This window comes from Copadichromis virginalis, linkage group LG1 (genome assembly GCF_057382275.1).
Source record: "Copadichromis virginalis isolate Kocher_CV1m ecotype Utaka linkage group LG1, C_Virginalis_male_GT1.1, whole genome shotgun sequence".
Classification (NCBI taxonomy): domain Eukaryota; kingdom Metazoa; phylum Chordata; class Actinopteri; order Cichliformes; family Cichlidae; genus Copadichromis; species Copadichromis virginalis.
Window position 1 is genome coordinate 7011361 of NC_140618.1, and position 26913 is coordinate 7038273.

Genomic DNA, 26913 nt, shown 5'->3' on the forward strand with positions numbered 1-26913 from the left:
TTGAATTGTTTCGATGGCAGCCAGACCCAAGGCTAACAGAGCATGAGAGACAGGCGAGGTCGTGGAAAGGTTATTTTTTAGGTTCAGGAGGTGAGACTTTGGGGACGTGGACACGTCAGTCTTGCAGAGTCCGCGGGTCAATGTGAAGACAAGTGGAAGACACATTTCTCTGTCAGCACGCAGAGAGCCCGCACGGGTTCAGGCTTTTGTCGTGAAGTCCCAAGTCATTGAGTCAATAGCCAAGGAACATGACACAACCTCTCACAGTCACACGGCATCAAGCGGAACAGGGAATGGCATGCTTTCCATTTCACTGCACCGTGGCCCTGGCGAGACCTCGTCTGCACTCGAGAAACAGGAGAGCTCTCAGCCCAGGCTCTCGCATAAAAGCAACGCAGCAACCTGGCCCCGAACACCTACCTGGCTCGCTCACAGCAGCAGTACAAGATGATTCACCGGTCAATCCATAACCCCGGCTATTATCTCCACTGGCTGCTGTAGCGCGGCGAGATGCCTGTGGATAACCAGAGGGCTTGGATGAAAGGAAATTAGATCATGGCAAAGCACCAGCACATTTCGATTAAACTGATGTCAGGATTTATCTTCTTCCGTCAGTGCATTTAGATGGGAAAAGAAAATGTAACCTTTAACCCCGGCTGATCAAGCACTGACCGAGTGAATAGCCCTTTATCACAAGAATAGCGTTACATGCAATGTAACAAACTACATCATTTTGTCTGCGTGTGAGAAGAGTGAATAAAAAAATACATATCTTGTATGCTGCATCATTATCTAGTGCTGCCTTTAGCAACATTCTATTTGTGACATTTAAACAATACAAACGTGTTCTCTTCACAGGCTGCATGTTTATAGAGCATTGCTTATTTTTCATCCAATTAACAGTGCTAAAAAAAAATCACTTCTATGTTTTTAATCATAATATGATAAATTAGATTTATCATGGGCCAGGCTGGAAACCAGCACCACAACAATGCTCAATCTTTAGACCACTGCTGTAGCATCATAGCAATGTGGCTCTTTCTGTTTCAGTAACCATATTTAGTTTACACATGGATAAATCTACCACTGCTTTTGTTCAAAAGGAATTCCTCAACAACTATTAGATGTATGTCCATGAAGTTTTCTTTTATCAGTTCACCCCTGAACAATATCTGTTCAAAGACCACATGACCTGAAGAATACAACGTTTCCATCAGCCAGTGGGGAAAATATGCCTTCAGACGTTTCTTTTCTTTTCTTTCAAATAACAAAAAAGAAAAAAATTCTACTTATGGAATGTCTGCACAGAAGATCATTATTTGTGCTTAAAATAAAGACACCATTTCTGCAGGGTTGACATCTTAAAGAAAACCTTGAAGTCTAAAAGAGCTGCTAGCATTGCTGTAGTGAATTCTCAGTCAAGGCATCTTTTAATAAGTGCAATATCTCTGGCTGGATTAAGTGGCGGCATGCTGGTGCACCACCACTCTCACACTGAATAAGAAAGTTAACAGCTCATACCGTTCTGTAGCCCTTATGTGTGGAGTTTGCATGCTCTCCCTGTGCCTGCCAGTGTTTCCTCATACAGTCCGAAAACATTCATGCTAGGCAATTGTTGATTCTAAATTAGCTGTAAGTGTTATTAATTAATAATCCTTTGCTAACTCATCAGACAAGTTCGTATTACAAACAAAAATAGTATATTTAATGTATTTACAATAAACATACAATCATGTAATTTCCAAGAAATATACAGAACTAAAGCTTTTAAATATAAATTTATCAGAAAAAAATTGAAAACAAATACCAAGAAGCAACAGAGCATATCTAAAAAATCTTTGAAAATATAGGTGATATATTCTTATTTCATTACCCTTTTCTTTTGCAAAGGTCCCTTACAAAGAATCCTACAATTCTCATTTTGACTACCACCAACAGCATAAGCAGACATGTCATTTTAAAGCCGTCACTGTTAGCATAATGTTTCTCTCAAATCAAAGGCAACATGCTGCCTAAAGGCTCAAAACAAAGGATTATCAATCCGTATATGAAGAGTTGTCTTCCAAAATGTCAAAAAAAAAATTCCAAAATACATAATAGCAACAAAAATTTTAAACAAATTATATCTTCTTTTTTTTAAACAGGAAACCTATTTATTGTTGGCGAAATGTGTCTTTAACCACCATAGATAATAATAATTTTTCTTTGCAGATGTCATATTTTGGTAGTGAACTCTTCATAGGTCAATACTCCTGCCACTAAAAGTCCTTTATAAAAGTCAAACTGTTGTTACCACACGGCAAGGCCATCAAAAGAGATGAATGAAAATAATAGGATGAAAAAAAACATTTAAGCTTTAAAGTTATTTTCCATCACAAGGCAAAACGTCTTGAGCACATTGAGGTGCTAAAAGAAAACAGTCCTGTTGCCACAGGTCAATGCAAGGTCAAGCAAATGCTGCTGCCCTTGCACTTGTCGGACAGACCTAAAATATGTTGTTTTCTTCTTTGCAAGTGTTGAATATTACAGTGCACAGGTTGATATGGCACAACATGAGCTCCGATCATAAAGTCTTAGAGTAGAGCTTCGCATCCAGGCACAGTTGCAGGACCGCTATCAGTGAAGTTTGGCTGATCTTCTACAGTCAGCCTCATCTACTGTACAAATTCAGACTACAGCTCAACATCGGTGCCACAGTAATAAAAACAATACGTTCAAGCAAAGTATTGTTTTCAATTGTACCAAAGCAACAGTATCAGCTTTGTCACTGATGGAAAGAGAATTCAATCTAAATTCGACAATACCTTCACTAGTAGAAAACTTCTACATATTAACAGTTATTACATCCTAAGTGTTACTGTTTTCTAGACCAATGTACAATATTCTATAGGCAATATATTTTTGGGACACTTTAGGATGATGTGGTGAAAGTAAGTTGAGGGATATCACAAAAAGGCTACATACAACCGGAGGATCTGCTTTGAGCTCCAGCGTGTTCAGACAAAGTTCTCTGCAGGACGTCACAGAACACTTCTATGGTGTCACTTCGGCACTTTTATGGCACTATTATGTACAGAGGAGTCAACACTAGACACACTGGGGTGCTATAAATATCAAAGACAGCGCCACCTGTTTGGGATTGCTGACGAGGAGATGGTGGCCAGAAGGTGCCCCACCCTGTTTCTTTTGAATTATTTGTACAGCTCAGCATTATCCCAAATATCCCGTTTGGAGCCAATATTTCCATCGTCGTTAGATTTTGAGCTTGAAAACAGGCACTGACTAATCAGTGCCGAAAAGTTCTCTCACTATATATATAAAAAAAATCTCAACTTGTTTATAGTCTATTCTAAGAAAATCCACAAAGACAATGATGTGATGTGGTTTAGCGTGTCTCTGTGGTCAACATAGGTTCATAAAGCACTGATCTGTTGTTTTATTTTCCCACTGTGATTTTAGGATTTTTGAAGCTATAGCAGCATCAATGTAGAGTTTAAATCTTATTCTTTTGGTTAATTATTTATGAAACTCAATATATTGCAGACCTACAAGTAATGCGCATCCAAAATAAAAGTATTTATTAGTGTAGAGTTTATATGTAGAGTTTAAATCTTGTTCTTTTGGTTCATTGCATATGAAACTTAAAATGCTGTAGACCTACAAGTAATGTGCATGTATTTACTCTTAATAAATGACTCTTGAGACACTGGTGGTGGCAAAAATAATTTGTGAACCTTTTCAAAGCTAGCTTAAAGGAACAGTTTGAAATTTTGGGAAACAAGCTAAACATACAGATTTTCTTATGTGAATCTATAACCAGTAGTTAGCTTAATTTAGCACAAACAGATAAAGCAGAGCAGCTAACTGGGCTATGATGACATAATCTACTGACCAGCACCTTTAAAGATAACCTATTAACATTTTTGTTTCATATATGCAACAACTAAGGCATAAAACTAACAAGTTCTAATTTCATGGGCATTTTTTTGGTTGATTTCCAGGCCCAAACCTGAGAAAATAAACCCCAATTTTGACATTTCAGTTTCTGTATACAAAGTATACAAAGACAATGTAGGTCTAACATGTTAGTATAATAAGATGACTTGAATAGACTGATTGTTTCGATGTTTGGACTGAGCCTGGTACTCAGTTTTATAAAAAAGCCAAGCTAACTGACAGCGAGCTCTACCTTTGTACTTACTGTACAGCTGGCCAGAGTATTATCAACCCTGTCTTTCTAACTCTGGCTAGGAAAAGAATTTCCCAAAAGCGTATTTCCCAAAGCCTCAAAGGGTATATGCATTTTAAAAATGAAACGTATTGTGATGATTGCTCTCTGGATTTTTGATGCAAAACATATTAAATACTTACAGAGTAAGCCAGAAGAAAAACACTATATATAAAGTGGATATGTCAAAAATCTGAATCCAGCTGAATTCTTTAACAAAAAGCTGTATTGTATCTGCATGTAGACAATCACTTCAGTGTGAGTGATTGTGACAGCTGAGGTTTGATTTAAAAGAAGAAGAAAAAAAGTCATCATCACAATGCAGTATGCATTATAAAGCTGTTCCATGGTCAAAAATAGAATTTGGAGGCCATTCGAGTTAAATGTATATTTAACCATTACAATGGCCAACAAACCACAGAGTCTGTGCAATATAGTGACATCATTCTGAACATATTTTATTTTTATGTGCATGCATTACCAGCATGCTTTTTAATGAACTCATTCTGGCTGGACACTGTGCGTCATGCTATGCTGTGTCTGTTGACAGCTAGCCACTACAATCAACAGTCTCAATACAATGACTTGGTATTCCACATAAAGGCCTTCACACTCTCACTTTCACCCAGTGTGAGCTCACTAGTCATACTGGTGCTCTTGGTAAAAGCTTCCTTCCCCACAGCTGCCACCTGCTATGGCCCTCCTAAATAATGTACCTGGAGTGTCTTATTTGCAGTGTCTCCTGCTTGTTATATTTGTTGCTTTGTATTTCATGCATCAATGCTGTAAACGATGTCCCCAAGAGTGAAATTACATTACAAACTCTTATTCTGCATCTGTTTGCAGTTGGCATGAGCATTGTTGAATCAGTGATTTAGGAAAGGTTACAGGTTCATTTACTGAATCTGATCATGTGCATCTCGTCTAAACATTAATGAAAAAGCCATCTTACTCTGTTCCTTTGAGTCAGGCTATTATTTAAACTTTAACAGTTAAGCTTTTATTCTGATTACCTGTCAGAAGCTGCATCTAATTTTCATAAATGTCAAGTAAAAAAAACAAAAAACTGAAACGTTTTGTGGCTCCGAAACTAAAATATAATCTCAGACTTTGGTCGAGTATCAGTGCCAAAACTTCACATATTTCCAACAACTTTCTCGACTAAAGTAAACACTGAAAGCTATGATGAAAGAATTTGTTTCTTAATTCTCTGAAAAATGTTAGAAACCTCTTCCACATTTTAACCATTTCAAAGTGGGATAATCCATGTTTTGTGGAAAATGTGACCTGCAATAATTGGTGGCAGGAGCTGAATAAATAAATCAGTTTTCTATATTGCTGTAAACTTCTGCACCTTTTGAACCATTTGATTCCTTTTTCATTGCTTGTTGTATGTCTGTTTGAGTCACTGCCGGGGGTTAAGGTTGAAGAAACGTACAGTAATTGTATACTGGCTTTGAAATGGGCCCTTTTCATAGCAGCCACACTGAAATGTTATTGCAGGGTAAACACGGATGTGATTAATCACAACAATAGTGGCTCTGTTCCATACGTATACATGGGCAGAGGCTCTGGTATTGTGCATGCTCAATATCAAAATGACTGCAGTGAAAAGGGCTTGATAACTGGTTTTGGATGGAGTCGAAACCTAATAAAGGCTTTACAACAAATGTGTTAAGAAGTCTCCTGTAGGGATCCCCAGATGCACTGCAGATGGACTGAAAATTGATTACTGTCACCCTTTTTGCATTTTCTGATATACCATACCTGAGAAATACTAAAGGAAAATAAACCATTTCATAAACTCTGGTATAGTAAATCCAAAACTTTGAACTAAACTTTCGTCAGCAGTAATCTATTGCATGTGATTTTTCCCCTCTTTTCTCGTCACTTTCTATTCCAACTTTGCAAAGAAAAAGTAAAAGCAATTTTCTTAAAGCCAGCTTAATTTCAGCTGACAAAAACGTGGGCGTGGCAAATTTGGGGAATCTTCTCTTTTTCAATATGTGTCATGTTTTGGATGATAAGAAGACTGGAACTTTACTGAGGACATTTCTCTGAACTCAGAAACATCACGCTTCAGGTCTGTTGCACATTAATGGCTCCGGTTTGCAGCCCCAGTGCAGACCAGCACTATAAAACAGACTCCATGTTGTCACATGTCTCACGGTCCTCCAGGTTGTATATGAATTTTGTCCTGTTGGTTGGGTTCTGCGTGATATCTTTTCCCAAATTGTCCAGAGTCACGTTGGAGGCGAAGAGTTCGGTGGGCGTGAGGTACCCCTCGTTGTTTTTGATGTATTTCCTGTAGTTCTTTCTCAGACACTGCCATGTGGTGGTGTACAGGAGGAAAGCTGATGACTTGAGAACGATGGCGATGCTGACATACAAATGCCTGTAGGCCACATTGTCGTACAGCATGCAGGCTCCCTTCTCGCCGCAGACGGAGCTCCAGAACAGACAGGTGGAGTCGATGCCCATGCCGAAGATCAGAGGGGGAGGGATGAAGCCTGGAGCAGGTGGGGATTGCGGAGAGACAGCAGGTCACAAGGTCAAGAAGAACACCAGTTTGAGTTCATGTTCCTAATGTATCCAGGCAGACAGACTGATGAAGTTCATTTCAAGCAAGGTGAAAAATTGCCCTGACGTTTAAGTCACAGAGTAAAACTACAGACCAACAGCTGTTGCACAAACACAATACAGAGTGCCAATAGTAGTGAAGTGTTTCTTACCTATTAATCTTAGAAGCAGGAACAGAACACCAAGGGCGTAGGATTTAAGCTCTGGACTGACAGTTCTGAAAATTAAGAGAATACTTCAACCCTTTAAGTACTGTGGTGGAAAACTGTTTTAATTGGTAGACCTATTGAGTTTTAAATTACATTATTTTGTACATATCTCTCTATCTTACCTATCTAGATTACAAGCATGATGTATACACACACACACACACACAATGTGCATATAATGCCTTTAGTGTTATTTGTCATTATATATGAGTTAATATACACTTGCGTGTGTCTGTATTTGTCCGTATCACTGTCAGCTTGATAAATCAATCCTTTCCATTGAAGAACCACCGGTATTTTGAAATGTCGCCAGCTCCCTCTTGTGAGCAGTTGATGAATAGCAAGTGGGGGGGGACGTGCTCATACCTGATAAGGATGATGACAGAGGGTGTCTGGGCCATAGCTCCAATCATGCTGCACACACATATAACACACAGGAAGGTGAGGAAGGCTTGCTGACAGCCTGGGCTGGGACACTTTCCTGGTAAAGCCACTGCTTCTTCGCTGTTGCTGGGTATACACGCACAGTTGGTCAGGTTCTGACAAACAAAAAGAAATGAGGTGATAATGTAATAATGATATATCAAGTAAATCTGCAGTATTTATATTTATTGTGAGCCCTTCAGGCACCGGGGAGCAATGATTATCAGCAGTAATGTCCCAACTCACTGGTTTGGTACAGCCAGCGAAACAGGCTGAGAGGTAGGTGACTCCATTGGAGCCACAGACAGGGCTCACCGATGCAGTGTAACAGTTACAGTTACTAATGCATGCTGACTCAGGCTGCTGCCAAGACTGCAACGTCCTATAGAGGAAGTCAAAGGTCATGTTAGGGATAATGCTGCATATGTACAATTTGAAAATCTAATGCAATTTTTCTGAAGGATTTTTTTAATTCTGGGATTTGTTTAATTTTTTGTTTGCATGGACCTACAGTATATCCCTGTGGGGAAAAGTACTATACAGAACTAAAAGTTCCTGGAAAGACTCTTCATTCACATCAGTAAGTCATCACTCTTACTCATTGCCGTAGGCCACTGTGACCCCAGCGACAGGTCCAGTGTCACAGCCTAGGAAGAGAAAAGAGACATAGCAGGCAGTGGACACCAGGTTGACCAGCATGGCCATGCGGACAGCACCCAGAGCTGACAGGTTCAATTTCTTAACCAGGAGTCCCCCGAGGAAGATTCCCAGACAGGCACAGGGGATGGCCGTCATACCTGGAGAGGGAAAAACAAGTAAATTCTATATTTATAGAGCAACATTCCTCATGATTTGACAGTAAAAAAAAAAACATAAATAATTTCCTTTTATTGAGATAAGAGTGGGACCCCTCTAGGAGAGAAAGGAAACCTGCCTCACCATGGTAACCATGATGGTAAGTATTTTGCTAGAGTACTGTTAATGCTACAGAGCCCAATATCATTGAGATGAGAGAATGTAAATGAATATCTTCATTTAAGTACTTTATTTCAATACAGTTTTAATGGAGTTAAGTGTTATTGTCTTATGCTACTTTCTACTTTTACTTCACTTATTTTAACACTTTAGTTATCTATTGTTTTCCAGTTTTCGAAGCATAAATCCACCATATTATTATCTTTAGTTACGACACATTTTTACTTTTGGTTATGTTACTACTCGCAAGTTTAGTCCTGAGTTTTGTTTAAAGAGATATTAAAAAGTTATTTAAAATTCTCAGTTTACCCCGCTCATCAATCCTGGCAAGGTTTTCTGACATCAGCCTATTGCAAAACAATAAAGTCAAACTCTTGGCAGCACAGCTTTACAAGCCTTTTTCCTCTGCTTTACAATGTGTTCCCACTCAGTGATAATTATGTAGCTGTGTTGATGCTTAAAACCTCTTGGGTGTACTCTTTCTCCCACACAAGAAATTGTGATGGAATCTACGAATGTGAGCTGTAAGCAGAACCGATAATGGCCCTGGTATCAATAAATTCTTATCAATATCCATCCCTACTGCCTACCTAGCAGCTGATTAGCTGAGGATGTTGTAAGGTTGAATTGCTGCTCTAAGTATTTGCCCAGAAAGGCAGCAAAGCCAGCAACCACAGCGATCTCCATGCAGGCTGCCAGCGTGATGCAGCTGAACACTGGATTGGAGAGAAGGTGCCTGGTAACCCGGGGGATCACTGGGTCAAAGGAGAAGAAAATTAAGTAAAAAGTAGAAAGGATGAAGAAGGATTGAGAGAAAAGAGCAGAAGCATGCGTATGAATTTAAATATTCTATTAAACAATCTTGTCACTTATTAAACCCCCTCCACTCTTCTCTTGACTTCCTCACCTCTCAGATGCTGACAGACTGAGAGTCCGCTGTTTATATCAAAGCCATGAATGGCTCCATTGGGTTTAGAGCCCTGGAACTCCAGGCTCAGGGAAGAAGGCAGCATGGCCTGCTCACTCTCAGCTCCACTGTCCATGTCCTGCTCATCCAGCGCCTGGGGGAAACCGAACATGAAGAGGGCGGACAGGAAGAGTAAGGCACCACACAGGAGGAAGCCGCCCCACCACGCCCCGATCCAGCGAGGGTCATCTGGGGTGATGTCCAGCTTACCTTGGTTGGAGGGTAAGAAAATTCACAGCAGTCATAGAGGGAAGGATGAGTATTGGTGTACTAGTAGAGGTCACAATAAAATTACCTCTGTTTCAGTGTGGTATAATTTTGCAATATTTTTAACCATTTATTTCCCAACTTACTGGTATCAATGAAAACAGCATCAACATAAACTTTGGTACAGACAGATCCTAAGATGAAGCCACAAGCTGGGCCGAACACTAAAGTTGAAAATAGGATACCTGCAAGACAAAACAAAGGTATAGAACAACAAGTCTGTCAGAAAATGACAGTATGCAGCAAAACCCCAAAAAACAAAAAACACCAACACATTTCAGTGTTTGCACCATAAAATGACCCAAGCCAAGAGGACACATGCATTTCACTTCATTGTTCAGCAGAGGGCAGCCTTGCATCAAGCTGTTTATTACCAGCACCTTCTATTCTATTAGATATGATGCTTCCTATTATAAAGTATACTTGTTAATTGCACTTTGTGATTAGGAATCAAAGGTATGTTGTTTAAAGATTAAAGATTAAGTATGAAATCCATGCCAAGAGATTTTATAATTTCATCCGAAGTCTTCCAGCGACAGATTTATTCACCATCACTGTAATATGCAGCCCATAGGTTGCACAGTGTAATTGATCCAAGGCTAGATTATCCAGCAGCATCATAAATAATCAAGCAGGAAATGGGTTCTTACTGTAAGAGCAGTGGGGAGTGACTGATGCACTTTCTGACTGACATTCCCCTGAATGTAAAAAGCGGCCCGCTTTTGGCACAGAGGCTGAGAGCTCTCTATAAAGCATCACACTGTGCTGGACTGTTTGTGTGTGTCTGTGTGTGTGGCACTTAATCTGTTACCCATGCTGGTGGTAAGTGGAACAATAGGAGTGAGTTCCAGTAGCCTGACTGCTAATAATGGATCCCAAAGCAGAGGAAGCGCTGCTCACTCCTGACAGGATGAGAGGGCCAGTCAATTTCTCTGTAGGCGATTTAATGATTACTCCTCTGGACATCACCAGTTATTGTTTGTGAGAACAGAGTAGTATTATAGGCTCATATTTAGAGGTATAAGTGCAAATAATAAAAAATATAGATCAATCACAAGAAAATAAGAAAGCATTTATTACAGTTTCAAGTCTATAAGATTGGGATCAGAGGTTCCAGATCAAACTAGGGTCTGGTATTTCCTTTGCTTATGAAGTGTATAATGTTATCGTCATGCTAAGGTGTAAATTCAGGCCTTCAGAGTAAAGGTTGTGGATGCTTATTAGTCTGGCAAGATACTACATCAAACTTTCCTCACGGGACCTGCAAAAAGTCTTGCAACTGTTGTCATTAAAGTGCATGCACCTGTAATCAGAAAGAGCACAAATTTAACCCACGTAGCAGGCATACTAAAGAAAGTCTGTTCTGTCCATAGTTTGGAAACTAGTTTGCCAGCGTTGGACATCAAGGTAAGGACTGGGCTCTCTGGAATTATGTGCTCTGCACAGACCAGTCAAATGGCTACAAAAGCAGTATGCTTGTTGCAGAACAAAGACAGCTTGGTGATTAAATGCAATCACTGATTAATCTGAATTCTGGAGATTTCTTAACGGTGAAGCCATGAGTCTGAACTAGCCCGAACCAGGCCGAGCCAGGATAATGACGCCAAGTGCAGTAACAAATCTACCAAAACAAAGGCCCAAATCTGAATCTCAAGAGAACACCCTTGAAAAACCACAAACATCTTGCAGTGAAGGAATTTCATTATAAATAAAGCACCTGGAGGTTACTGTTGCTGTGATTTGGCACTATATAAATAATTGAACTGAATTTTATAAGAAATGAGAGTTCACAAAGCCGATTTCAGAGAATTGTGCAAAGGTATGCAAACACAGCTTCAGTTTTAAGAGGTGCAATACTAGGATCTGAGGCCTTCTTTTAACTCAATTTACTTTTTCTACGACACTTTTACACACTGTAATTTCACTTTTTTTCCCCTTGTGGTGTTGTTCAGCTCCATTTGTAAAACAGTTCAATCATTCTTGAAACTTTTGGCACTGTTTCAAAGAAAATCAAATGTCTCCCTGCCCACTAATGTCAAAAAGACAATTTCAAATATAAATTTTGTTTTTATCTTTGCATAATTGTTTATGAAGAGAGACAGGATATCGTGTGCTTACTGATTCTAGCGAGGAGTCAGTCTTGCCAGCTCTAACTTTCCCTGTGTGCTATTTTTATTTGACCAGAGCCATTGATACCGCCGGGGCTTAAGTCAGGTAATAGAGGAGGTCAGGGGTAAGAGCAGGGCCAGCTCAACAAGCAACCAAATAATGACCTCCGATATCCTCTTCTGCCTTCCTCTGGGTTCCAATCACAGACACACAAAGGGCAATTAATCTATAATGTATGTGATGTAGTGAGGCTGGCAAACACACACAAACATGGCAGTGAACCAGCAGAAAATATTGGGCCCCTGCCAATCTGATCTACAGTACACCAACGCTCAATACTTTGAAAACTAGTGTGGGTACAAAAACCTCAGTGTTTCCAGTTACATGAGACAAAGAGCCGGAGAGTGGTCGTCAAAGTGAAAGTGCTGATGACAATAGCAGCAATAAGCATGAAGACAGAGATGTGTGATGCCAGTCTGCTGTCTGAACTCAACAGTTGGTACTTCCGAGACCATATCCATGGAGACATGACTGAAAACCCAGTGAAAGAATGAGGAGTAGTACTGAAGCAATAATAAACATAGCAACCTTTACCTTACAGTATATCATTCACTACTGTTTAGTCATCTGCTCTATTCCCATGTTATTTATTTGACTCACATCCGATAGCAAGTGGACTTTACTACAGAAAGACTAAATGATCTTTATGTGGAATCATTTGTGGGATTTTACATTTATATAACAAATATATGCATATATATTGCAATTTATTTTGTACTTTTAGACTAGTAGAGCAGCATTGCACAATTCATGTTTCAAACCCAATCTTAAACCAGCTGATCCGACATGGTTTTTCCCCCTTGTAATTTACACTGAGTTGCTGCAATGCAATATGTGAACTACTAGAAAAATCAGCAGTTGCCAGACTTATGTTCCTCCGCAGATATTGATGATGTGCACACATTTTTAACTACGCTCTTAAAAATAATTATTCTTCTGACATACAGTAGATTAACTTTCACAGGATTGGTATAAGTTCTGATTGCTCATTATAGATGGAATGTAAATCTTTCATGACTTATTGACTTTGCAGTAATTGTAGAGGGATGGAAGATGCTCTTAGTATCTGCAGTGTACCTGCAAGCATCAAAGCACTGATAGCTTTGGAACGGGAGCGGAAAGTGAGGTACAGGAAGACTGTCGCCACTATAAAGTGGGGCTCTTTGAGAGCAATCATACTAATATATGTATATATATTATAGTGTTTTCATACACTTAAAACAGAATATTTGTCAGGGATTCCTTTCCAAATATAGCCCACACAAATAATAAATATAACCTTACACTAAAATGTCTCAGTCCCTTCTAATTTACACTGGCTACAGTGTCCTATGGTGACAACCTTAATTTACTTCTATTGTTTGACGTAAAGCTGTTGTTCCTTCCTTCTGAACACCACCTGCTGAGATGAGCTAGACGTGAAGCTAAAGGTAATACAAACCTGATGGCCAATACTAACAGAATGTCAATTTATTATCTACAGTACACTTATTTATTTTACATAGAGCTGTAACTTTGTGTCACATAAATGAAGATGACCATCCTGGCAATAGAGGCACTCCACTTAAGTCAAGCTTTTGCAGAACAACAACCTCCTTAGTGGAGACCATGAATACTCAGCAAGAGGTACCATTTTCATTTATCACAAGTCTGCAATATGGCACCACTGAACACAGGTTTGTGTTTAAAATATTGAGATAAATATTAGAATTAATAGTAAATTATTCAATTAGTATAACTATATTGTATACATATACCAAATTAGGTACGTTTTTCTTTCAGTTGTTCTTTAAAAACAACCACATGCACTGTTAACTATGGGACCTTATACAGACAACTGTGTGCCTTTCCAACACATATCAATCAACTATATTTACCACAGATGGACTCTAGAGTTTTATTTTTTAAAGAAATTTGCAAGAATTTCAAGCAAACTCTATTTACATTGTCATCATGGGATATTATGTGTAGAATTTTGATGTTTAAAATGAATTGAATCCATTACACACAGATATAATAGCCTTAAGTGGACTATAACAGCCTTAAAAGTATCACAATTCTTAAACAGAGCAGGTTTCATATTTGCCACAGTTTAGGTTTTCACCAGACAATCGAGTCCAGATCTCCATATTATTTTGACACACGCCATATCAGTCCTTTTTATTTTTCACATTTTGTTATTTGTGTAATTTAGTCAGTGATCAGTTACATTAAAAAACTGCAATCTACTGGGGTGAGATTGATCAATAAGCACGTAACCATGGATATGACAACATATGGCACAAGTAGCTGATAAATTTAAAATCATGCATGTAGATGGAAGCAGCAGTAAAAGCAGTACTAAACCGATTTAAATATAGATATGTAGCTTTTTGGGGGGACAGTAATGTAAGTAAATACAGATTATAGTTCTTTTTTAATCCTGTAACCCTTGTGCAAAAAACAAAGAAAAAAGTGATAAAAAATTATACTCAACCTCATGGTAGGTCTAGCTCCATATTGTGCCTTTTGTGCCTAGCAGTAATGAATGCAGCAGATGCAAGGTCATACTGTGTTAGACAAGGCTCTTCTACCTGGTCACACTGCCAGCGCATGAATAATTTCACACTCAGGCTCACATTATGGTACAGTTCAATCGCTGGCACTTTGTATCTTGGCCAAGGTGCTCTTAAAAGGTGCTCATATAAAACAACCTGTGCCGATCTGAGCGGACAGTGTGTGCTGAGTCAGCGCCCATTCCCTTCCTCTGCTGTCCTACAGTGGAGGAGTAATAACTCCAGTGGAATAAAAACATTTTTGCTGCAGTGGACTCTAAACTTGCAGCCTCACACTGCTTCATTACACACATTAAAGCGATGAATAGAGGCTAAGATAAGAGAAGCTGACCCTGCAGCTATAGAGCTGGACTCCATGCTCCTCCTAGGCTGCTCTTTTACTGTACTTTCATTTATTGTTCTGTACGGTGCTTTAAAGCAATGTGCTGTAATTTGTTGTATTTTTGTCACCAATACAACCAATGCAATTCTCTGCTGCATGCTTGTAATATTCCTGTAGTCCAGCTTACTCTGAGTTGCTTGTACATTCGCTTGATATTCAGAAAGCGTAATCAAGATTGTTGGTTTGTCTGAATATTTGCAATCTTCTCTTGACCTGATGTTAAGAAATCCATGATGATCATCATGGATCAAGTGCGCTGAGGGCTTACAATCAACAGCCAAGTACTTAAATGGTTAGTTCACAAAATAGTAGTATCAAGGTCACTATGATCATCTTATATATACCGTCCTGTTATGTGGATAATACTAGTTCAGTTGTACAAACCTACAGCTGGGACTGATGATAATGTAGTGAGTTGTAGAACAATTGAGTCATAAACCACAATGCTGCACAAAGTAACATTTTGACCTAAGTGTGCTGGCTAAAGTACGGGATTATCACAATTTATCCTGAGGTCCAGATGAATAAATGCTCCAAATCCGAATTTTGCTCAGACATTTTATTAAAACTCACAAATGGCATGACTCAAAAAAGTCAGAGGATCACCAAAATCAGTAGAATATTTTTTCTCTGGGAACGTTTGTACAAAACTTCATAGTAAGTCTTCAGAGATACAGTATTTCAGTGTGGAGCTAAAGTGGTAAGCTAACTCCATCCTTCTACTGTGGCCTAAAATGAGTAATAATGGTCATAGCATTGAATTTTAACTTGAAAAATAAAATGCGAATGCATAGAAACTAAATAAAGCAGGAGGGTCTTTGGCTAGCTTTGTAACTCACAGTGTTTTTTTTTAAGATTTCATTATGGACGCAGAAACATTTACTGCATCGTGTTAAGATGTAGTGCAGAAGCGATTTGATGCTACATACTTGTTAAAAAATGCACACAGCATGAAGGCTTCTAACTGAATAGCTGCTTTACTCTAAGACCCTCTGTGGTGGATACAATTGATAGGAGGGTTAGCTGCCTTCACATGGGGTATCTGTCAAGCAGCTGACAGCAATCAATTATACAATTACAATCTGGCTTGGACTCACAGTCCACAGCGCTGAGGAGCAGGCTGGTCTTTCTGAAAGAAGCCATTTTCTCCTTTTTTCAGGAATCTTTCACAGCTGCCCACACACATCCAAACTTTAAATAATAGTTTGATATTGAAGGGAATATATTTTGTCACATTTATTCTGTAACAATGGTGGATAACTATTTTAAACATGGTCAAAGCTTCAAATAAAAAGCCCCGTCTATATACAAAGATCGCTGTGAGACAAAAACTCTTCAGACTGTTTCAGATTCCTTGTGGCTCTGCTCTTTTTCTACTCTTGGCTCAGTGTGATGTCAGTGGTAAGGGTTATACTTAATAAGACAATCGTACGCGCACAGTTCTGTCCAACTTTTCAAAACTTTAGCTTTTCAGATCTTATGATCAGAAGAAAGTTGGCTCATAGGAAGAAGGAAGGGAGCAAAAATGCTGCACTAAGGCCCAGTAAAAGATAAATGAGGATTATACTGACCTGTGAATCATGAAAAGCTTCTCTAATACAGTTCAAGACTTTAATGTGAGTTATAGCTATAGTACGCACACACGCACGCAAAATATTATGCATATACAACAGCTTCAGTGAGTTGTAAGCTCACCAATACGTCTGTATGATAATTAATGGCTAAACTGCTATGAAGTGTTACCAGCGATGGTGGCGCACTGAAAGCAGTGCCGGCAGAAAAGAGCAAATTTTTACAGCCAAATCAATCTTAACAACTGCTGGATGGATACAGATATTCATGGGTACCACAAGATGAATCCTAATCTATTTTATAATAAAGCACTGCCATGTGATTGGCATTTCATTTGCCTCACTGTTAGTCAAACTTTCCCAACAGCCATATCTGTTCTTTTTTCCTTCAGCCATCATAGATCATGACGGCAACAACTCCAAACATTATACATTGTGCTAATGTTGGCACGCAGGCTTTGGCACTTAGTTCAAAGCATTGCTAGTGCCAGAGTGCTGCCTCACAGAAACACTTTTCATCACACAGATCTCACTCTACTACTGCAGGTCATCATGGCTGCATTGCCGCCATCCCCCCCCCCCCCCCCATAAACTGCCAGAAAGCACAATGATCTGATGGTCTGATCATTGTGGTCTGATGGGCAACTAACTGAACAGTTAGCAGCAGTCTCTGATTTTTTTTAGCTGCCTGCTGCCTGAACTGTTGCTCACAATGATTAGGACAGGCACACTCATAGAGGAAAACAAACAGAGTGAAGTACAAGACACACACAAGAGAAAGGCCACATAACATTTGAAGAAGAACAGGCACATGGAGCAGATATATCCTATGACAAGTGTTTAATGTTTCCTGCATTACACTTGAGTATTCTTTCGTGCCCTTCTCTTCCAGGCAGTATTGATCTATTTAGGGTGAAGATGTGGCCACAAAAGAGCAGCCTCTCCTTCAATCCTCTGCTTTGTTAGCAAGCCTGTGGAGAGCTGCCGCTTTAATATTTAATCATTTGGTTAGATGTTTGCTAAACTACACCTAACCGCTTCTCTGTCACACTGCATTATTCAGGAGGTTTTCTTACAGTCTAAATGTGCCTTCACACGTCAGTCTTGTCAAACAACACCACCGCCCTGAGACTAGAAGAAGGAAATACAAAGGAGCACAGAACACATACGTACTGTGTAAATACCAATAACACAACAGCAGTCACATTGTAGGAGGTAACCATGGCAATCAACATGCCTGGATTGTCAAAAAATCGAGAACAGAGACAGAACAGAGAGGGGGTGGTGGATAGAAAAGACTAATATAAGAGTACTATCTGTAAGTGTCAAAGGAAGAAGCTTGGGGGATGTTATGAAAGAGAAAAGGCTGGGGCACATAAAAGTAGACTTCATACCAAATCAGGCTCAATTTTAGTCTGCAGTGCAATTTATTAGAGCTAACCCCATTCAGGAGAAATCTAAGCTTAAACCACTGCTATGCCAAGTGATGTCCAAATTAGCAATAATTCAAATGCTTTCTGTAAGCAACCAATAAAATAAACAATAATAATAATGCATTTTTCATTATATCTCGGGACTAATTATTATCCGTTATTTTCCAAAAATGATATTTAGCCATAGCTCTCATCTAACGATCGAGATATTTCCAAAGAGGGGGACCGTTGGTGGCATCAAAATTCAATGGTGTATTTCCAATAGAATTTTCTGTTTCACTTTTAGAAATTGCAGACTTAAAACTAGAGATGGCACGATACCACTTTTTTATGTCCGATACCGATACCGATATCATAAATTTGGATATCTGCCGATACCGATATGAATCCGATATAGTGTTTTTTAATCAACAAAACTGTTTTTTAAAATATCTTGCTGCATTTTGCAAGTCTGCAAGTTCATACTCAAGTTTAAAACAACAACTACACTAAAGCTATTCTGTTATACCTGTATACAAAAAAAATATTTCATAGTTCAGCAATACTGATCAATCTAATAAACTTAGACCTACACCATCCTCCCTATTCTGGTATTTTAAAGAGTACTTAGCGTAAATATTAAGCAACCTAACTAATAGGGTTCCAACTCCCAGCAACAACAAAAATAAATAAATAAAAAATAGGGAACCACCCCTCACGCTCCACCTCATGATGCTTAATCAACGTAATCAACCTTAATTTGATGCAGTGTGAAAAAAATGCACAGAAATCAATTATTTTTCAAGAAATATTAAATAGATTCAACATCTTTCTTCAACAAAATTGCAGACTGCACAGATGGTACCTTCCCAAAGGAAAATGTACTATAGCTTACTAGGGTATATATATTAGACTTAATAGTCACTATATACAGTAATTGACTTCTATTCATTTTACATCAAATTAAAACTTTGGGTGTCAGATAATTATTTATTAAAAGCTAGACATTTTAAATGAGAATAAGAAAGAAAAGTATGTCTTTGTGCCCCCTTTTCCCAGTTAATGCCCTATCGGCCCCCCTGGCTAAACTTTGCTAGATCCGCCCCTGCACAGTTACCAGCCGTCAGCTACGTAGAAAAAGATCCTGGTGTAGAAAGTAATATTAAATAAATTGTAACAACAGCTTATCAAGCTTAAACGTGCTGCTGTTGTTCAGCCGCTGGTTTCCTCTTTCTGGCGCAAAGTGGGCCAAAAACAAACAAGAGAGACTCACGACAGAAAAGCCGATCAGCTGATCATTAGCAGTTTCACGATTGAAGTAGCAGTCGGAGAGCGAGAGGCAGTCGCTCGTTAAGCTTAACGTGGGAATGCTTTACAAACATTCAGAGATGGACTTACACACTTGCTTTACTTCTCTCGGGGATAACTTTGTCGGAGATGAAATGCCAGGTTGCTAGCGAAGCTCCACATGCTATCCAGACCACCGACAGGTCCCGCATGCCACAGCTGCTCTATCACGTGATGCATACTGCTCCGACTGCTGACGTTCTGAGGCGAGTTACGGCGTGTTGCAAGTTTTGTGAGGTGCTTTCGTGATATTTAATGGATCGGATTACATTTTTTATTTTTCTCCGATATCCGATCCAGTAATTTAGGTCAGTATCGGACCGATACCGATACGTAATATCGGATCGGTCCATCTCTACTTAAAACATACAGTAAAGCTTAAAGCCAAAAAAATTGGGTGCCTTTAGTTTATTGTCTAAACCTATTGTTGGCTGCTCCTTCAGTTAGAAGGGGTCGCCACAGCAGGTACCTCCGCATATTTCAATTGGCAGATTTTTAGACTAGATGCCTTTCCTGATGCCCAAGGGATTTTTATCTCCTGGAATCAAACCAGGAAGCTCAAACTTGTTTTGTAAATCTGTAAACCACTACAATGTAAAGTCACTTATCCAGTTTATTGTCTTTCAAAATTTGCAAAGATGACAGTGAAAAAGTCAAGCCATAGATTTCACAAATCAATGAGTTTAGCGTGACGTCCAAAGTCTGAGCTAGCAAATTGGACCAGTTTTGGCACTTAGTCATGACTGGATTGATTGCAAGAAATGGTTATAATAAAAACGATGATTATGAATGGCTTTAGTAACCTCTTGACGTTTTCTCTAGCAACACCCTGAGGCAGACATTTGTGATTTTGACCAAATGTCTCAACAATTTCTTTCACCATGAACTGTGCCATCAACAGATGAAATACTTTGGATCATTGCCAGCCATTGCTGTCCTTTGTGTTTAACGCTAATTAGTAAATGTTAGCCATATAACATGATAAACTAAGGTGGTGTTTATTATATCAGCCCTGTTAAACATCAAAATGTTATTATGTTGGCATTAGTATTGGGCTAACAGCATTTTTGTTCGTCTTTAATATGAATGTGTGCAAATTCATCATTTTGTCAAATTAAAAGAAATTTAAATAAACAAGAATAGTAACCATGAAGCATTGTGAGACAATACTGATTTGTGCTGTCCAGTTAATACATATAATGTATCTAAAATGTTTGGTAATTGCTATAGTTTCTTTACAGGGGGTATTACAATATTTCACAGATGTTAAATATGACTGTGATTGTTCACATGGATCATGTGTTCATAGTGGGATATTATCTGGCTAATAAATTACATTTACACTGAAAAACATCAGGTATCTGGTATGAATAGGCCTCTGACCAAGCAGGAGGGTAACTCAAGGGTGGATTACTTGATGCTGCGTTCTCTCTTCCTTTCCTCCACCCTCTGTCCATCCTTACCTCCCTCCCCTACACCGAGGTCTGCTGGCAGAGACTGTGCAGATCAAAGCAGGCACAGAATCCGCAGGCCTACTCACCCTGCAAAGAGGTCTGTGCTGAGATGTAAGCAGAAAAAAAATGCAACAAACCAAGGAGCTTGTGAGGAGGAGCAACTACTGTAGCTTCAGGGAAATGAAAACTGAACAGCATATGTTTATTTCTCAGTACCTTTGTTTCCATTAAAGCAACAAACCCATATGCCGCCGGCTTTGCCTTATTGAATCACAAAGCTTTAATGTGTTGGTGATGCCTGCATCAGACTAAACACCACATCTAGCTGAAAAAAGTTGTAATTTTTCAATACTTCTTGATACACTAATGCCAAATATAAAACGATAACAACATATATTAACTGATATCAACTGATAATAACTTGTATTTTTAAATACTAGCTATTATATTTACCTACTGTTGTTACAGGTTCCTGAAATGAAGTGTGGTTAACCTATAAGAGCTCTAATTTGTACATGAGGAAAGTGATTAAGATCAATATAAGAAAATAATTTAAATGCCTGGATAGCCCCCACGTATGATGGCTATATACACTACATTGGCAGTTTTGCCCACCTACCTATTTAAGCAGAGTAGTTTGAATATCACCAAGGGGGAGTCTTGCTTGCAGACACCAGGTATATCACATACATTTAACAAAATGTTAAATGTACCTATGCAATATGTGCATACATTAATATACAGGTTAACAACCCTAATGCCATCACTATATCAGCAAACAACCACAGCTAATAACAGGACAGATCTGTCTAGCGATAGAACCTCAGCGTTGATGGAAGCAATTTAAACTTACTACATAAAAAGATGCTGAGAGTCCAGTTAGGTGGCATGTGCCTGCTGAATCTCTCTGATATGATTATAAGGGCCCCTGTTACCCACAAGAGTGGAAAGCTGACCAGCTTACTCCGACCAGCTTAAAGGTGTCTGTGGCATGGTTTTGACTCCAGATTATGAAAAGACATAGCTTTCAAAATAAAAGTTGTATTAAACTTGACTGTGGGCTCTAAACAGAGGAAAAAAACTGGGGGGAAAAAAACACCAAAATTGCCCTTTACATATATATTTCTAAATTTTGTAGCAAGTGATATGTATGTTTCTTAAGTTCTCTTTCTCTCCATCTGCCCAGATAGAGCTCTGCTGCTAGCAGGTCACACGGATGGCACATAGCTTCAGTCACTGCCTTTGAACTGTTGCCTTGGCAACTTTGGCACACAGGGTTATTTCGACCTCTCGGTTGCTGCTGTAACTAAAACCACAGCCTTTTGCTGCTGACCTTCAAATGCTTACTAAAGTTGGGAAAGCGTGCTTTGCCAAAGAACCCCTGCAGATATGAAAGAGGGCAACATCAGACCCAGAATTTAATCTAAAAAAAATCAATATTCCTCATCTATTTTTGCAAATGCCCAATTCACACTTAGCAACAGTGCAATGTACCATTACTGAGCATTTAATTAATAAAATTTACTAGCAGCATTCTCATCTCAGAAAATCAAATCGTGCCAGTGTCACGGAACTGCGTACAAGGTCTCCTTTGGCGTTGTTCTTTGGAGCCATAGCAATTTTGGATGCTGTGAGATAAATGCCTTGTTGTAAAGTGCTACACAGTCCACATTACGTGACTCAAGGGATAACAGCAGATTAAGACCAAGCAAAAACCCTCAGGGCAAAAAAAAAAAAAAAAAAGTGCCGAAATCTGCAGTTCTTCTTATAGCCACTTGAATTAGTCCCCATAGACGCTAATGTTAAAATGCCTAACTAATAGCATTAAAAATATGTTTACAGACTGGTAGAAGGAAATGGTACTGGACTCAGGGCATGAATTTTTTTGTTCCTCATTCGTTAGGATACTGGAGTTAGGGGTGTGTCTGTTTTGACTGACAGCTGTCCTGACACAGGCAGCTGAATCTTGTCTGCCAGCCCTCTCCTCTGCAAAGTTGAGTCACTGAACTAGATCTCTCCACTGTGTTTGTACTATTGGCATTTTTAATGGAACTATATTATATGGTTTACTGTGTGGAACAGCCCATCCAAGTTTGTCCATCTATTCTGGTGAGTGAAATTCTAGTATTTTCTTTATACACTGTAACGATACTGTTTACCAAACAATGTTGTTATTGTTAATTTTATAAGTCAGCATTTCATCCAACTACACTGATTAAATTCTGGCTTAAAAATAAAACAGCATGGTAGAAGCCAAATCACTAACACTGAGGCATGAAAATGCAGAGTCCAAAACCTGTGGGAGACTTCACGCTGGCTGCATCCATTTTTTATCCCATCCACCATTAAGCTGCAAGTTTGTCATTGAAGAGGAGGTTCATGTCCTCTTTGAAACCTCGTGTGTGGCCTTATTTTCCTTGCCTCGCTATTGAGGTTTAGGCACAAATATGACTTGGTTCAGTTGAGGAAAATAATGCGGTTTGGGTTAAAACAGTTCAACAAAAATTTGGAGTGACAGCCCCGTCTTACTATTGCATAACTCAGATGCTTCGTGCCAAGGTGCCAAAGGACACCATGTATATCTGTGAGATGCCACTGACTCTGATAAAAATGTCAGCATTTGACACCCTTGGATTGCAAATGAGCTTGTACACATTTTTTTAATGCAACTATGCAATGAGTCTGTCACGTGAAACTTTTGCATGTACAGCAGATACCGGCTGGGAGCATCAATCTTTGTTCACATCAAGCATTAGAAACATGGTATGAAAAGCAAAACAAAAAACAACAACAAGCGAGATGCATGAAAGCACCTTGAGAGGTCTGAGGACAAAAAGCAGACTGCTTGAAGCTGAGAGGTGGTGTTTGTGATCAAAGCATCAGTGAAAAGAGCTCTTCATCTGGCCACTAGCAGTAATTAGCCTGAGAATCCACAGTTACATTGTTCATGTACTGAATAAAAATTATAGCTATAAAAAAATACACACTTGATAGTCATGTTCTGTGTTTTACCTCTGCATTGACTCACCTATATACAGTGAGGAGTCTTTTCTGTGGACATGGTCATCAATGTAGGACACTCCTAAGGGCTGAACAGGTGTTGCCCCGATGCCCAGCAGGACCTGGGCTCCGATGAGCAGAAGGTACATCATGTTGGTGTTGGCTCGATTACCGCATTTAAACCCAGAGTCTCTGTTCTCTGACCTGGAGATGTTGGAGCAGACATCCCTGCCATCCTCGGCATGCCACGAGTCACCGGCCTCGTACTCATACTGATGAGTCAGGAACTCTGGCAGGGCTGACAGCAAGGCCCCCAACGCCATGACAATGCCACCGCAGCCAATCAGCCGGGGCCGGTGAGCCTTGGCGCCAAAGTAGCTGACAAAGAGGATGAGGGCCAGGTTGCCGATTTCAAAGCTGCTGGCAATGACACCCACATCTGCACTCTGGAGGTTGAAGCGTCTCTCCAGAGTGGTCAGAACACTTACCTGGCAGAAAAAGAGAGAAAAGGAAGAGAGATGAAGGACAAGTGCTACAACTAGCAGCCAATGGTATCACAGCAACTCGTTTAAAGTGAGTTTATATACTTGAGTTTAGTTTCTGTGCTATAAATTGCTGCAATTAAAGTTATGGGAGTATAAAGTTTATATATTTTCCATTTTAAATCTGTTTACAATAATACGAGTATTTAGCTTCAGGTGCTATCAGCCATCTGTCACTACCTTAGAGCTCATATCAACCTGTTGATAACACACAAGCTGCAAATGTGCCTATCTCCATCCTCCTGCTATATAGCTGCCAAGAAGGTCCCCAAGGCTTAACCTGATACAAACCTGGGAAAAGGGAATATGTGCATATGTGTGGCTCAAGGCAAGAAGCTTCACGTAGCTGTTCTAATTAAATGGACACAAACATGTGCCAGCTGTGTTCAAGGTGCCTAAGTGTTAAAGTGGCTCCTTGCATCAAATGTATTGGATCATCTACAAGACTGAAGGTAAACAGCTAGCTAGAAGTTATTTTAGTAATCCTTCATCCACAGCAAAACTAAAGAATAAGCCCAGAGCAGGTCCGAATAAAAAAAGCGAATGAATCATGTTCATTCCCACAACAGAAGTGAGCTCAGGTGAATTATGCATAATGGCTTTTCATCCTGTGCTGTATTGTTTATCCTGTCACACAGAGCTCCACTGCAGAGTCAAAAACTGGATCATATATCTGCTGATGGATCCATGTACCAAGACCTCAGCCTAGTCATGCTGTACTGGTGTTGTCCTTGGAGAAGGCTAGAAAACAGTCACCCTTCCATAAAAAGTGTACAGTCGCTGTCTGACTACTAACATGAAAAGATCTGAGTCAAACACTGATGTATTTCAACTGTGGCAAACTAAGTAACAAGATCTGCTACCATATGCATCTGATTATTATTCAGATTTGTTTAAATTCACCAAATGCTCAACTTATTAAACAATTCCATTCAATAACATTCCAAGATTTGGATGACAAGGTTGAGACAAGTCTGTTGTAGTACATTTAGCAGCCCACTGTGAATCAATAAAACAGTATTAAATAGTGATAGCAAACTATTTCATAGGACAGGAGAGATGTTGGTTCTGTGATGCTTTTATTTGCAGATATTTGCTAAAGGTGCATCTTTGGTTTGGGATGTTTAAAAGAGAAAGCTCCACAACAGGCTTCAAGGACAAAAGCTAAACCAAAAAGTTGGCTCTAATGAAATGTTTGAACTCACCATTTTTAAATTAACCTTGCTGTTTTGACTAATATCAAAGAAGTGCTTCTAATTATCTGCACCTTTCAGAGTGTGTTTAGCAGACAGGTAAAAAAGATCCTGTCTTCCTAAGCTCATTAAAAATAACTTCCATTCCCTTCCTGTTACAAAGTTATTTATGGTATCAAGACTGTGCTGACATTTATCAAGGAATTGGCTTTGATAAAAATAAATAAAATAATGCTGATTACAATAGCGTATTTGTTCTTAAAAAACAAAACAAAAAAAACTGATTTCCAGTAAGTGGCTGAGCCAAAACCAGTGCTGACAGTTATTCTAAATGCTGAGTTCAAGGCTTTGTCATTCATTTCACTCCTGCATTAGCGATGGCTGATGAAATCTTTATTTATTGAGTCAGAAACACATTTTTCTCCCGTGCTCTTGCAACATAAACTTGATCTCTTATGTTGACATACATCTAATCATAACAGTGCAGTAACAGCTTATAACTCTGATCAAGCTGTCACAGGAAATGCAGTCTGGTTAATGAGGGGGAGAAAAAAAGCTGCTGTCTCCTGTGTTGTGGAGATCACGTCATCTCCTAGGCCTATATCCTCCGGTGTCAAAGGCCTCCTGCATTATTGAGACATATGGGTGCAGAGCGTGTAGCAGTATGGACCTCCTGACCAGTGTTTCGTAAGCTGCTCTCTAACAGACCATCCATATGAGCAAGTAAAATTTTCCATATATCGTAGAGTCTACTGCCGCTGTGACGCGCTTTGTGACATGCAGATGGCGCATAGGCCTGATGGATAATACGCAGCAAGTCATCAGTCAGTGGCTCCTGGAGGATGTAATTTTAGTAATGTGATCAAAATAATATGGCTATTAAACGCAGCAGCTGAGCACCCGAAGCAGCGCAGCGTTTTTTCACTGTCTGCCCGCGCCGGTCTGAAGGGCGCTGCGTTAACCCCATGTTACCTGAGAAACATGACGTTCCTTCAGACCAACACTGTGTCCCCCAAACTCACCAGATAGGCGCCCACGGTGCCCTGTGCCAACATGAGAGCACATTCCGACACCAGGAATATCTTAATGTTGGAAAAACACGAAGTCTTCTTCTGATTGTCATCTTGCTCCGGGTCGTCGTTGCTGCTCCGCTCTGTGCAGATCTGGTTTTTAACCTGCATCCTTCGGCTCAAGCTCCGGTCAGGTTGGACGGCATGAAACTGAACGGGTCCGGTCCGGCGGAGGGCATCTGGTTATGATGGTGATGACGAGCTGCACTGCAGAAGAAGTGCGAACCTGCTGTCAGGAGCCCGTCCAAGCTTAAATATACAGCAAGAAACCCTGCTGTCCACTCAGCAGTGCGCACAGTCCGTCAGCGACCTCTCTTCACCGCCTGTCCAGTCAGTGCCTATCGGCTACATCACATTTAAATACGTAACTTACGCTAGTGTTATATATGACGACTTAAGCGTAGAACTACAGTACGCTCTGCTTCCCCACATCCGGGTTTTGTTTTTTGTTTTTTTACTCAAAATTTCCCCAAGCCGACTGGTTCTGGTTTCCCAGTCCGGTTCCGAGACGCAGCTCTGCGTCCCGTAAGCAATGTTATGATGCTCCTCCCATCCATGGACCACAGCGC

General features: G+C 39.7%; 1 protein-coding gene across 1 annotated transcript; it reads right to left on the bottom strand.

The window, feature by feature from the left end:
- Positions 1-1683: 1683 nt before the first annotated feature.
- Positions 1684-26913, bottom strand: LOC146718243 (solute carrier organic anion transporter family member 3A1-like). The gene is made up of 10 exons (XM_085439485.1): positions 26297-26913; positions 23568-24027; positions 9736-9834; positions 9323-9592; positions 9006-9170; positions 8039-8237; positions 7687-7822; positions 7384-7556; positions 6961-7025; positions 1684-6738 (listed from the first exon to the last, which is right to left on the bottom strand). Exons 1-10 carry the CDS (start codon positions 26453-26455, stop codon positions 6362-6364), a joined length of 2103 nt encoding a protein of 700 aa, XP_085295611.1. The 5' UTR covers positions 26456-26913; the 3' UTR covers positions 1684-6361.

What these genes read in the sequence shown, in the direction of transcription:
- LOC146718243 (XM_085439485.1), bottom strand. Translation starts at nt 26,455, where the DNA reads ATGCAGGTTAAAAACCAGATCTGCACAGAGCGGAGCAGCAACGACGAC. An exon ending in AGACTCCTCACTGTATATAG is followed by an intron (nt 9,835 to 23,567) that starts GTGAGTCAATGC and finishes TTTGTCTTGCAG; the next exon opens with GTATCCTATTTTCAACTTTA. An exon ending in TCGCTGGCTGTACCAAACCA is followed by an intron (nt 7,557 to 7,686) that starts GTGAGTTGGGAC and finishes TTTGTTTGTCAG; the next exon opens with AACCTGACCAACTGTGCGTG.